General features: G+C 42.3%; 1 protein-coding gene across 1 annotated transcript; it reads right to left on the bottom strand.

Moving 5' to 3' along the window:
* Positions 1–9445: 9445 nt before the first annotated feature.
* Positions 9446–10529, bottom strand: LOC117191079 (serine/threonine-protein kinase SIK1-like). Its single transcript, XM_033396047.1, has 2 exons — positions 9788–10529; positions 9446–9718 (listed from the first exon to the last, which is right to left on the bottom strand). The coding sequence occupies exons 1-2, from the start codon at positions 10010–10012 to the stop codon at positions 9659–9661; spliced, it is 285 nt and encodes a 94-aa protein (XP_033251938.1). The 5' UTR covers positions 10013–10529; the 3' UTR covers positions 9446–9658.
* Positions 10530–14524: the final 3995 nt, after the last annotated feature.

The raw sequence follows: 14524 nt of genomic DNA, 5'->3' as shown, positions 1-14524 counted from the left end.
TTGTTTTCTTGATGCTGGCTATAATAATAATACGATCCAATTCAGATTCCGCAGTCTTAAAGATATAGTCATTCTCTACAATTCAACGTTTTTGGTTTTCTCGTATCGTTAAAATTGTGAATGCCACAGATTTTCGTTCTTTGTGGGGGCGGAAGTGGGCGGGGCGAAGTTTTGAAATATTTTTGTAGCAGTGACATATCACAGAAGTCTGGATCCAAAACATCGTTGCTCTAGCTCTTATAGTCTTTGAGCACTAGGCGCTGAAGGGGACGGACAGACGGACGGACGGACAGACGGACAGACGGACAGACAGACAGACAGACAGGGCCCAATCGACTCGGCTATTGATGCTGATCAAGAATATATATACTTTATGGGGTCGGAGACGATTACACACATCCACTTTTACCACAAATCTAATATACCCCAATACTCATTTTGAGTATCGGGTATAAAAAACTCTGCGATGAACTATGCAGACATAAGAGCGAAAACCAAAAGTGAACTTAGCGACATATTGCGTAGGCAAAACGTATATTTTGATCAAGATGCCAACATACACCAATTACGTACAGCAGTGAAAAAAATCATGGAAGACACGCATGAGCTAGGAAATACGGCGCCAAGCGCAGACGAGACTATGCAGGCAGACATTTTTGCAGTCCCGGTTGAGCGCGAGATAGATAGAGACAACCGTAGTGCACAACACGCAGTAAAAGCGGCGCCAGAAGAATATGGTGAAAATGTGCAGACAAGACAACGCTTGTTCGAAATTGACCGAAATTGAACGTACAACTGTACGTTTCTCGCAAGCGCGTAGCTGATCTCAAATTAAGCATATTGAAAACGGAGAAAGAGGCTATGGAGTTGGAAACGCCGAGAGATTGCATCGACTTGACACACATTGAGGCGTTGATGCGTCCATTTTCTGGAGATGGCGACCAGGCTGTAACCAGTTGGATAAGTAACTTTGAGGACATTATGAATTTCCATGGTGTGTCCGAGTCCAAATGCTGGATATTAGCGAAGCGGCTGCTAGGCGGATCGGCGAAGGCGTACATCGACCATGTGGCGCCTTTGACTTGGCAATTGATGCGAGCAGAATTGCTCAACGTCTTTGAGCAGAAAGTGGACAGCGTGGGACATTGGAAAGCGACTGGAGGCACGGAAAATTGCAAATAATGAAAGCGCATTGCAATATTTCGTCGCAATGTGCAGCATAGCGTCGCAAGCAGACATGGCCACGAGCGATGTGGTCAATTTCATCGTAGAGGGACTGCAGGACAAGACGGGCATGGCAGCATCCATGCTATATTACAGCACACTCAACGAGTTGCGTGACAAGATGGTCACCTATGATAAGGTCAGAAGAGCTCCTGGCGTCAAAGGGAAAACTAAATGTGAGTATGGCAGTTGGGCAGCAGCAAGGTGGTGTCGCAATGCGTTGCTACAACTGTCGGCAATTTGGGCACGTTATGAAGGAATGCAGTCAGCCAAAGAGACCGGATGGGGCATGTTTTAACTGTTGGAGTACCAGCCACCTATATTCGCAGTGCCCGAAACGAAAGATGGCCACTAGGGTAGCTGCAGTTCAAGATGAGGAGCGACCAGGAGAAAAAACAACGACGATTTAGCGGCTGTCCAGTTAATCACTTTATGACTTCCGTTTGGTGAACAAAGAGGCGTCAGTATTTTTAGTCTATTTGATACAGGTAGCCCTGTAAGTTTTATTCATAAGTCTTTGATACCGAAGTCGGCTATATTTGAAGCCTATAATGAAGTTAGGAAATACTATGGACTAGGAGGACAACCAATTCCCATATTGGGAAAATTTAAGTGCCATATTGAATTTTGCACAAAGAAATATATCGTTTTATTAAACATCGTAGATGATAACATGCTGCCTTTGCTGGTATTGTTGGAACGCGATGCCCTTAAAGTTATTGAAGTAAAATTAGTTCATAAGAAAAATATCAATGCGAAGCAACACACACCATTAAGTTCGTTAAAGCAAAAAGCTATTAGTTTAACCTGCGCGTCTTTATTCACCGAACGTAAAAATAATATTAACATAAGACTATATGATAAGTTAGATGGTAATAAATCAAAAAGATGCGAGCTAATCAAACGTTCTAATCCATTTAAAAATCAGACACAAGAAAACTCAAGGAATGACAAAATGGTCATCGAGAATATGAATCAAGGCGACGAATTCAGTAACTTTTGTCGTCGGTAGAGATTGATGAAGAGGAACATATTAACGTAGATTTCGAATTCGGCCCCACTCTTGCAGAAAAGTGTAGGGAAGTTATTAAGACATACTATTTACACAAAGAATTTGACTTTAAAGCACCACCAAAGTATCAGATGCAGATTCGTGTAACAGAAACAACACCATTTCATTGTACTTCGCGTCGTTTATCCTACCATGAGAGAGAGAAAGTAGCTGAAATAGTAGATGATCTGTTTGAAAAGAAAGTAATCCGTCATAGTGAGTCTCCTTATGCTTCCCCGTAGGTCCTAGTAAAAAAAAAATCAGGAGAACTTCGAATGTGTGTCGATTACCGTGGTCTGAACAAACGAATTGTTAAAGATAATTTCCCATTGCCACTTATTGAGGACTGTCTTGAGTTTTTAGAAAACAAGTGCTGTTTTTCCATTATAGATTTGAAAAGTGGGTATCATCAAATAGGCGTAAAAGAAAAATCAGTTCCGTATTTATTTATTTCGGAGCTCTTGAGAGACTTTATTAGGAACAAAAGCATTGTAGTGTACATGGATGATATATTAGTAGCGACTAAAACAGTTGAAGAACACATGGATATATTAAAAAGACTATGCATTCGGTTTAGCGAGCAAAATTTAGAGATAAATCTAAAAAAGTGTAGGTTTGTCAATCGAAACATCGATTTCCTGGGGTATAAAGTTAATCAAAACGGAATAGTTCCGAGTGATTCCCATAATGAGGCCTTGAAAAAATACCCAGTCCCTCAAAATGTAAAAGCACTGCACTCATGCTTGGGATTCTTTTCGTATTTTCGACGTTTCATGTTGTCATTTGCGACGACAGCTAAGCCCTTGGTGCAGTTGTTAAAAGAAGGTGGTCCGTTTCCCATGAATAGAGAACAGGTGAAGAAACTCTTAAGAATGCGTTGGCAAATCCTCCGGTATTAGCCATTTTAAGCCCAAATAGAGAAACGGAATTACATACAGACGCAAGTTCATACGGTTATGGCGCAATACTGATGCAAAGACAAGATGATGGGAAGATGCACCCTGTGTCCTATTATTCCGGCAAAACAACAGAAAGAGAATCACGTTATCATAGTTTCGAATTAGAGACATTGGCTATAATTTATGCATTGAGGCGTTTTAGAGCATATTTGGAGCATAGGTCCTTCAAAATAATCACGGATTGTAATTCGTTAGTACAGACGTTAACCAGAAAGTCAATTAGTCCTAAGATAGCACGGTGGTCCCTAGAGTTAGAGAACTATGATTACTCCATTATGCACAGACCTGGGGCCAGTATGGCGCACGTTGATGCGCTGAGCAGACAAGATCAAGTGACGAATATGTTAGAGGATGGTTATAGAGTCAAATACGGTTTAGAAAAGTCTAATTTAGAAAAAGATGAGAGTAGAAAGCAATATGCAAGGAATAGTGTAAGTAGAGACAACCCTGGTAGTGAGCATAGAGGTACCGTAGAGAACCCTGTGATTAAGTGTAGAGAATTAAATATCAGTAGAGAGCGTAGTAGTACCGTACAGAACCCTGCGATTGAGTGTGGAGAATCAAGTGCAGTAGGAAGTAGATTGGAAAATAGGTGGAAGTCTGATGATAGAGAGAACCTTTGTAGTGATTGTAGAGATAACATAGAGAATAGTGAATATAGGGAAGAGGATGGATCAAAGATTGAAATTAGAGATTTGAGCCAATGTAGAGGAAGCGTTAACGATGTGGTGGGGGAGTAAAGTACATTAGTAGTAGGAATTCAGATAAAGAGAAAAAATGTGTTGAGGATACAGTAGAGAGGGACAAGTTAGAGTTTCAGGAGGAAAGATTACTAAAATCATTGATAGTTGGGGTAGTAGGTGCAACGCCAGAAGATGTTGATTTGATATTGCAAACAGAACAGATGCGAGACAAGGAAGTAGTTAGGATTCGAAAAATGCTAGAGGATGGAATTGAAGTAGATTTTGAAATGATAAATGGTATTGTTTACAAGAGGAGTTGTGAAAACAAACTATGTTTCTATGTACCAATGTGTATGGAAGAGCAGTTGATAAGGCGGTCACACGAAAAACTAGGACATCTGGCCGCAGAGAAGTGCGTGAGTGACATTTTGAGGACCTACTGGTTTCCGTCAATGAGAAGTAAAGTGGCAAGGTTAATCAGAAACTGTCTACCGTGTATACTACACCCGATGCCTAAAACAATCCATAACAGGACGCTCCATAGTATCCCAAAGTCGTGTGTTCCTTTTCATACCCTACATGTTGATCATTTGGGTCCGTTGCCGAGTATTAGATCTAAGCGAAAACACCTCCTTGTGGTAATAGATGCATTCACTAAGTTTGTCAAATTGTTCCCGGTTAATAGTAACAGCACGCGGGAAGCGAAGGATGCCTTAAGTAAATATTTTGATTTCTAGAGGCGCCCTACTAGGATAATATCAGATCGGGGGACCTGTTTCACCTCGTTAGAGTTCCCTAGTTTTCTGCAGGGGAGAGGGATAGAGCACATTAAGGTAGCTACAGGTGCACCGCAGGCGAATGGCCAAGTGGAGCGGGTGAATCGTGTTCTTACTCCTATGTTAGGAAAACTGTCAGAGCCCCTTGAGCAAGCCGATTGGTATAGGTTGATGAGCAAGGTAGAGCACGCCATTAATAACTCCGTTAACAGCAGTACGAAAAAGACACCTAGCACTTTGTTATTTGGAATACCCCAGAAAGGACCCGTTGTAGATGAATTAACCGAATACCTAGAGGAGAAGTTAGCGTCAGAACTTAGAGAGTTGGAAACTATAAGAGAAATAGCAAGTGAGAACATACGGTTGTCGCAGAAAAGAAATGAGAAGATGTATGCCCATAAACATAGAGCGCCATTAAAGTATGAACCTGGTGACTATGTAGCAGTCCGGCATGTGGACACAACACCGGGGATCAATAAGAAGTTCGCACCAAAGTATCGAGGACCGTACAGGATCAATAGAGTATTGGATAATGATCGTTATGAGGTTGTCGACATTGAGGACTGTCAGTTGACGCAAATGCCATTCCGAAGTATACTAGAACCAGCAAGGCTTAAACCCTGGGTAGAGTGTAAGGATAAAACCATGGTCTCATGTTGTTAATCGATGAAATAGTATGTTAAGTAAGACAATACTGAATAAGAAATGTTTAACCAACTGTATGCCTTAGTGTGTAGATCGTGGGCGATCTGTAGTCAGGTTGCCCGAATGTAAGATATGAATATTAGTTTATAAGATTTGAATATTAGTTTAAGATTTACTCATCGATAGTATTATAAGAAATACCAATGTCCTCGATATATCGATACTTGTCCTCGACAAGTATCGATATGCCAACACACATTCGATTCGAATACGACGATCAAGAAAGAAGAACATATAATAAAACCGTGCTATTAAAAGTTTACACTTTAATGTTTTTTTTTTTTATAATTGAATTTTATTGCACTGTAATATATGAATATTAGTTTATAAGATTTGAATATTAGTTTAAGATTTACTCATCGATAGTATTATAAGAAATACCAATGTACTCGATATATCGATACTTGTCCTCGACAAGTATCGATATGCCAACACACATTCATTCGAATACGCCGATCAAGAAAGAAGAACATATAATAAAACCGTGCTATTAAAAGTTTACATATCAGGTGTGGGGTTTGCCCAAAAAAAAAAAAAACGAGGGGGAACGTTGTGAGTTGCTGCGGACACCGCAACTCTACGGTTATACCCGATACTAAGTCAGTATAACTCTCCTCCGGCAGACGCCGCTAATATTAAACGACACGACAAAGAGTGCGTGCGAGAGAGACAGAAAATCAGTCTGAGCGTGACGTCGGGCGCTGCGTAGCCACTGAAAATTGATGTCTTGCTTTTGGCTACAAAAATGATCCGATCTGATCCAGATTCAGCAATCTGATAGATATGGTCATTATCTATGATTCTGCGTTTTTAGTTTTCTCGAATGTGCAATATTGTGGATGCAACAGATTTTCGTCTTTTGTGGGGGCGGAAGGGGGTGGGGCGAAATTCTGAGATAAAGGTTTTATAGTGAGATCTAACAGAAGTGCGGATACCAAATTTGGTTACTCTAGCCTTAATAGTCTCTGAGATTTGTGGATGCCCCAGATTTTCGTCCTTTGCGGGGGCGGAAGGGGGTGTGGCGAAATTTGGACATGAAACGGTCAAGGTCCGATATCACAGGAGTGTGGATACCAAATTTGGTTGCTCTGGCTCCTATAGGTTCTGAGATCCTTGAACTCATATTTTGCAATTGACAAAACCGACCATGAAACCTGTGTGTTAGAGAGAGACAGAGCGAGAAAGAATGAAATTGTTTTCTTGATTCTGGCTATAATCATTATTCGATCTGGTTCAGATTTTACATTCTAGAACATATAGTCATCTTCTACGATTCTGCGTTCTTAGTTTTCTCGTATCGTCGATATTGTGGATGCCACAGATTTTCGCCTTTTGTGGGGGCGGAAGTGGGCGGGGCGAAGTTTTGAAATATTTTTGTAGCAGTGACATATCACAGAAGTCTGGATCCAAAACATCGTTGCTCTAGCTCTTATAGTCTTTGAGCGCTAGGCGCTGAAGGGGACGGACAGACGGACATGGCTCAATCGACTCGGCTATTGATGCTGATCAAGAATATATATACTTTATGGGGTCGGAAACGATTCCTTCTGGACGTTACACACATCCACTTTTTTCACAAATCTAATATACCCCAATACTCATTTTGAGTATCGGGTATAATCAGTCTGAGCGTGACGTCGGGGGCTGCGTAGCCAGTGCAAATTGATTTGTTCCTTTTGGTCATAAAAATGATCTGATCTGATCCAGATTCAGCAATCTGATAGATATGATCATTATCTATGATTCTGCGTTTTTAGTTTTCTAGTATCCTCAATATTGTGGATGCAACTGATTTTCGTCCTTTGTGGGGGCGGAAGGGGGTGGGGCGAAATTTTGAGATATACGTTTTAAAGTGAGATATAACAGGAGTGCGGATACCAAATTTGGTTACTCTAGCCTTAATAGTCTCTGAGATTTGGGAATATCCCCAGATTTTCATCCTTTGCGGGGGCGGAAGGGGGTGTGGCGAAATTTTGAAACAAACTCGTCCCGGTCCGATATATACGGAGTGTGGATACCAAATTTGGTTGCTCTAGCTTTTATAGTCTATGAGATCTAGGCGCTAATGTTTTACTCTAAGCAAAGCCGGCTATGCTACGTGTGTGTTAGAGAGAGACAGGGCGAGAAAAAATGAAATTGTTTTCTTGATGCTGTAGGGACGGACAGACAGACATGGCTCAATCGACTCGGCTATTGATGCTGATCAAGAATATATATACTTTATGGGGTCGGAAACGATTCCTTCTGGACGTTACACACATCCACTTTTACCACAAATCTAATATACCCCAATACTCATTTTGAGTATCGGGTATAAAAAGCCGCGAAAGAGTTAATGAAAAGGTAAATAAAGATTGTTGAGCGATTGCTTTTCTCGCTCGCCCGCTCGGCCGCTCGCCCTCTCTCTGTCTGACGCGTGTTAGATGTTCAAACATGTTTTTTCGGTCTGCTGGCCAAAGAGTCAACGCTCAGCGGATCAGACGACTACGACGGCAGCTTAAATATTAAATATTTACCCATAGCGAAAGATCAATCCGCAGCCCAAAAAGAGAGGAGGGAGTGAGTGCGCTGCATGACTGCTCTCCTAATTGCAGCAATTGGGGCGTTAAAACCGGTGCTAAGGCAGCCGCCGATTCCGACCGATAATTCAATTAAATTAAACTAATGCCCAATTAAATAACAATCAAATTTAATTAGAAACGACACGTGAAAGCGATTAAAGACGAGAGAAAATTCTCCAGGGCTCTCAAAACAAAGGGAAGCTTGTCGATCCCTTCCTGGGCGTATTCAGGATTCGTAATGATGAAATCATTTAAACTAGTTATCGAACGCTTTGTGGTTCTTTCGGATTACTTGAGTGTACATAGTACGTATGTACCTCCATATGTGCTTGTCGATGCATGTGCTGGTTTGATCTTTTGTCATTTTTCATTGATTGTAGTAAATTATTGGCAAATACGTTAAGGCAGATAAGCCATGCATACACATGTATAAATAATACATAACAAGCACTGGCCCACTGATTGGCAATGCAAAAAATAAGATAAGTGAACCGTGGACAGTGGACCTTGAAGCTGTCGAACAGCTGTTTTCGAATCGAAAGAAAGTTCTTCGGCAAGTGGTAATTGTTTGGCTGTCGACGACATATCCAGCGATAATTGTTAAGATCGATACGGATAGGCACGTGTTCGGTGCAGATTCCACAACGTTGGCAATTATGCAAAACGAAATCAATTTCGTTTGTTTTTTTTTTAAATTTGCATTCGCACCCCTCGCACCCATCATCTGGTGGTCTTTCTGCCGCCCTCGCTCTGTACAGTGTCGCGTTTATTGATCCAAGAGTTTCGCAGTGTTGATACCCTGCATTGCTGTATGAGAGAGCGAGCAAGATGGATTATTTGCCTGCTTCAGTATTGGAAAAAGGTATCTAAAAGGTGGCATTCCTTTGTGGGTTGTGTGTGTGTGTCTGTTTCGGTTGACAATCCCAATTATCAGGCGTCACAGCTGTTGCTGTTAGCACCCACCACATGGACAGGTGACTCAACATGGTTAACAAACAGACTGGAAGCGGACTTCTACTTTAGAGCAGAATTTCGGAAGGGATCATTCGGGGGAATCATCAGCTTCGATTAAGTTTATGGCAGGAAATTCTCAAAAAAAAAAAAAACAAAGATTAATATAAAAGCTGTAAGCGATTCGTAAACGCAAAGGACCAATCGCAAAAAGAAAACAAAGGGAACAAACGGCGAAATTCAATTACTTCCTGAGGAGACAGAACAGAGTTATTTGAGATGGGGAGCTTGGGGAGGAGCGTCCCCCAAAATAAAGTTAAAGAAAAGGCAAAAAGCAAAATCAACGGAAGGAGATGGCAACACGTAAAGCGCCTTACAAATGCGATTCCAATTAGCATCTGTCGATGCTGCTACCTCCCCCCATACCCCACACCACACACTCCACACCCCACACCGATACCGTCAGCCCAACGCCCCCTGAGCAGAACCCAGCGACATTGTCAATTGAAAGCAAACAACAACCCAAACAATCGAAAAAGCAACCGAAAGCCGAAACGAAACTCCCGATTGTCAATAAGTTGTGTAAATAATTGCTCTACACATATTCACGCGGCAATAAACAATATAATCAAAGAGTAATCACCAAAATCAATTTCATTCAGCAGAATACGCAATCAGAAATCATTCACAGAAGCTCGGAAACTGTGGACTGGGGATGGAATGAAGTCAAAATCATCGATAACTGAAGTTATTCGATAATTAATCGGAGGCAGTGATGATGCTGATCTAGATCGATACCATAATCGACCTATAATCGATGGGAATTAAGGGAAAATCTTAAGCAGAGGTCGTAAAGGTATTCCAGATTCGCACTCACCTTTGTCTTGGTCACAATGTTGGTGGCCAGCTTCACGACAGCGAAGTTTCCCTTTCCGATGGTCTTCTCCAGCTCATAGTAGCCGACGCGCAGCAGCTTGTCCACGGATATCTTGCTGGTCGATGGCACTTTGTAGTTTTGTGGCATGGACACTGGTACTGGTATTGGTGCGGCTGCTGCGACTGCTGCGACTGGTGGGGCTGCTTGTGTCGGTGTGGAGGCCATCGCTAAGACTGGCTTTCTCTCGCTGTGTTGCGTTGTGGCGCGGTGCTCGGATTTGGTGGGGATCAGCGAAGTAGCGGCACTCGATCCCGCTTCCGTAATTGGCTGTCGTGTCGTCCACGCAGGAAATTCACTTAAACTGCATTTTCTTTTGTAGTCGCTTTGGACATGGAGTCGGTGCTGTCACATTCAATGCCTGCTGGCGGCGCTCTCACACAGATACACATAAGCACACACACACAAAATACGGACGCTGGTCAGGGGAGAGAGCAGCAGCGCCGCCAGCAACAACAAGAACAGAGACACTAAATTCTCTCTCTTCTTTTTGGCTTCCGCACATTCTAATTGCTACTGCTGCTGCTGCTGCGGCTGCTCCAACGGATGCTCACCAGTGGGCAGTGGGCCATGCCCCTCCAGTGTGGGCGGGGGGCACGTGTTGCAGGTACACACTTTTTTCTTATTTGTTGATATTTAATTGAATTTGTTTATCCAATTATTTTTTGTATCCTCTTTGCTTTTGTAAGATATGAATATTAGTTTATAAGATTTGAATATTAGTTTAAGATTGCCGCTTGGAAAGTATTAGAAGAAATACCAATGTACTCGAAATATCGATACTTGTCCTCGACAGCGATTCGAATACGACGATCAAGAAAGAAGAACATATAATAAAACCGTGCTATTAAAAGTTTACATATCAGGTGTGGGGTTTGCACAAAAAAAAAAAACGAGGGGGAACGTTGTGAGTTGCTGCGGACACCGCAACTCTACGGTTATACCCGATACTAAGTCAGTATGGCTCTCCTCCGGCAGACGCCGCTAATATTAAACGACACGACAAAGAGTGCGTGCGAGAGAGACAGAAAATCAGTCTGAGCGTGACGTCGGGCGCTGCGTAGCCACTGCAAATTGATTTGTTCCTATTGGCTATAAAAATGATCTGATCTGATCCAGATTCAGCAATCTGATAGATATGGTCATTATCTATGATTCTGCGTTTTTAGTTTTCTCGAATCTGCAATATTGTGGATGCAACAGATTTTCGTCTTTTGTGGGGGCGGAAGGGGGTGGGGCGAAATTTTGAGATATACGTTTTATAGTGACATCTTAAAGGAGTGTGTGTACCAAATTTGGTTAATAGTCTTTGAGATTTGTGAATATCCCCAGAGTTTCGTCCTTTGCGGGGGCGGAAGGGGGTGTGGCGAAATTTTGAAACAAACTCGTCTCGGTCCGATATATTAGGAGTGTGGATACCAAATTTGGTTGCTCTAGCTTTTATAGTCTCTGAGATCTAGGCGCTAATGTTTTACTCTAAGCAAAGCCGCCTCTGCTACGTGTGTGTTAGAGAGAGACAGGGCGAGAAAAAATGAAATTGTTTTCTTGATGCTGGCTATAATAATAATACGATCCAATTCAGATTCCGCAGTCTTAAAGATATAGTCCTTCTCTACAATTCTACGTTTTTGGTTTTCTCGTATCGTTAAAATTGTGAATGCCACAGATTTTCGTTCTTTGTGGGGGCGGAAGTGGGCGGGGCGAAGTTTTGAAATATTTTTGTAGCAGTGACATATCACAGAAGGCTGGATCCAAAACATCGTTGCTCTAGCTCTTATAGTCTTTGAGCACTAGGCGCTGAAGGGGACGGACAGACGGACGGACGGACAGACGGACAGACGGACAGACAGACAGACAGACAGGGCCCAATCGACTCGGCTATTGATGCTGATCAAGAATATATATACTTTATGGGGTCGGAGACGATTACACACATCCACTTTTACCACAAATCTAATATACCCCAATACTCATTTTGAGTATCGGGTATAAAAAACTCTGCGATGAACTATGCAGACATAAGAGCGAAAACCAAAAGTGAACTTAGCGACATATTGCGTAGGCAAAACGTATATTTTGATCAAGATGCCAACATACACCAATTACGTACAGCAGTGAAAAAAATCATGGAAGACACGCATGAGCTAGGAAATACGGCGCCAAGCGCAGACGAGACTATGCAGGCAGACATTTTTGCAGTCCCGGTTGAGCGCGAGATAGATAGAGACAACCGTAGTGCACAACACGCAGTAAAAGCGGCGCCAGAAGAATATGGTGAAAATGTGCAGACAAGACAACGCTTGTTCGAAATTGACCGAAATTGAACGTACAATTGTACGTTTCTCGCAAGCGCGTAGCTGATCTCAAATTAAGCATATTGAAAACGGAGAAAGAGGCTATGGAGTTGGAAACGCCGAGAGATTGCATCGACTTGACACACATTGAGGCGTTGATCCGTCCATTTTCTGGAGATGACGACCAGGCTGTAACCAGTTGGATAAGTAACTTTGAGGACATTATGAATTTCCATGGCGTGTCCGAGTCCAAATGCTGGATATTAGCGAAGCGGCTGCTAGGCGGATCGGCGAAGGCGTACATTGACCATGTGGCGCCTTTGACTTGGCAATTGATGCGAGCAGAATTGCTCAACGTCTTTGAGCAGAAAGTGACAGCGTGGGACATTGGAAAGCGACTGGAGGCACGGAAAATTGCAAATAATGAAAGCGCATTGCAATATTTCGTCGCAATGTGCAGCATAGCGTCGCAAGCAGACATGGCCACGAGCGATGTGGTCAAATTCATCGTAGAGGGACTGCAGGACAAGACGGGCATGGCAGCATCCATGCTATATTGCAGCACACTCAACGAGTTGCGTGACAAGATGGTCACCTATGAAAAGGTCAGAAGAGCTCCTGGCGTCGTAGCAATTCGTAGCGAAGGTATGACAAAGGGAAAACTAAATGTGAGTATGGCAGTTGGGCAGCAGCAAGGTGGTGGCGCAATGCGTTGCTACAACTGTCGGCAATTTGGGCACGTTATGAAGGAATGCAGTCAGCAAAAGAGCCCGGATGGGGCATGTTTTAACTGTTGGAGTACCAGCCACCTATATTCGCAGTGCCACGAAAGATGGCCACTAGGGTAGCTGCAGTTCAAGATGAGGAGCGACCAGGAGAAAAAAACAACGACGATTTAGCGGCTGTTCAGTTAATCACTTTATGACTTCCGTTTGGTGAACAAAGAGGCGTCAGTATTTTTAGTCTATTTGATACAGGTAGCCCTGTAAGTTTTATTCATAAGTCTTTGATACCGAAGTCGGCTATATTTGAAGCCTATAATGAAGTTAGGAAATACTATCGACTAGGAGGACAACCAATTCCCATATTGGGAAAATTTAAGTGCCATATTGAATTTTGCACAAAGAAATATATCGTTTTATTAAACATCGTAGATGATAACATGCTGCCTTTGCCGGTATTGTTGGGACGCGATGCCCTTAAAGTTATTGAAGTAAAATTAGTTCATAAGAAAAATATCAATGCGAAGCAACACACATCATTAAGTTCGTTAAAGCAAAAAGCTATTAGTTTAACCTGCGCGTCTTTATTCACCGAACGTAAAAATAATATTAACATAAGACTATATGATAAGTTAGATGGTAATCAATCAGAAAGAAGCGAGCTAATCAAACGTTCTAATCCATTTAAAAATCAGACACAAGAAAACTCAAGGAATGACAAAATGGCCATCGAGAATATGAATCAAGGCGACGAATTCAGTAACTTTTGTGCGTCGGTAGAGATTGATGAAGAGGAACATATTAACGTATGTTTCGAATTTGGCCTCACTCTTGCAGAAAAGTGTAGGGAAGTTATTAAGACATACTATTTACACAAAGAATTTGACTTTAAAGCACCACCAAAGTATCAGATGCAGATTCGTGTAACAGAAACAACACCATTTCATTGTACTCCGCGTCGTTTATCCTACCATGAGAGAGAGAAAGTAGCTGAAATAGTAGATGATCTGTTAGAAAAGAAAGTAATCCGTCATAGTGAGTCTCCTTATGCTTCCCCGTTGGTCCTAGTAAAAAACGAGGGGGAACGTTGTGAGTTGCTGCGGACACCGCAACTCTACGGTTATACCCGATACTAAGTCAGTATAACTCTCCTCCGGCAGACGCCGCTAATATTAAACGACACGACAAAGAGTGCGTGCGAGAGAGACAGAAAATCAGTCTGAGCGTGACGTCGGGGGCTGCGTAGCCAGTGCAAATTGATTTGTTCCTTTTGGCTACAAAAATGATCCGATCTGATCCAGGTTCAGCAGTCTGATAGATATGGTCATTATCTATGATTCTGCGTTTTTAGTTTTCTCGTATTCTCAATATTGTGGATGCAACAGATTTTCGTTCTTTGAGGGGGCGGAAGGGGGTGGGGCGAAATTCTGAGATATACGTTTTATAGTGAGATCTAACAGAAGTGCGGATACCAAATTTGGTTACTCTAGCCTTAATAGTCTATGAGATTTGTGGATGCCCCAGATTTTCGCCCTTTGCGGGGGCGGAAGGGGGTGTGGCGAAATTTTGAAACAAACTCGTCTCGGTCCGATATATTAGGAGTATGGATACCAACTTTGGTTCCCCTCCCTTTTATAGTCTCTGAGATCTAGGCGCTAATGTTT

Source organism: Drosophila miranda (assembly GCF_003369915.1).
Source record: "Drosophila miranda strain MSH22 chromosome Y unlocalized genomic scaffold, D.miranda_PacBio2.1 Contig_Y1_pilon, whole genome shotgun sequence".
Classification (NCBI taxonomy): Eukaryota; Metazoa; Arthropoda; class Insecta; order Diptera; family Drosophilidae; genus Drosophila; species Drosophila miranda.
This window is presented reverse-complemented; position numbering and strand designations above follow the sequence as displayed.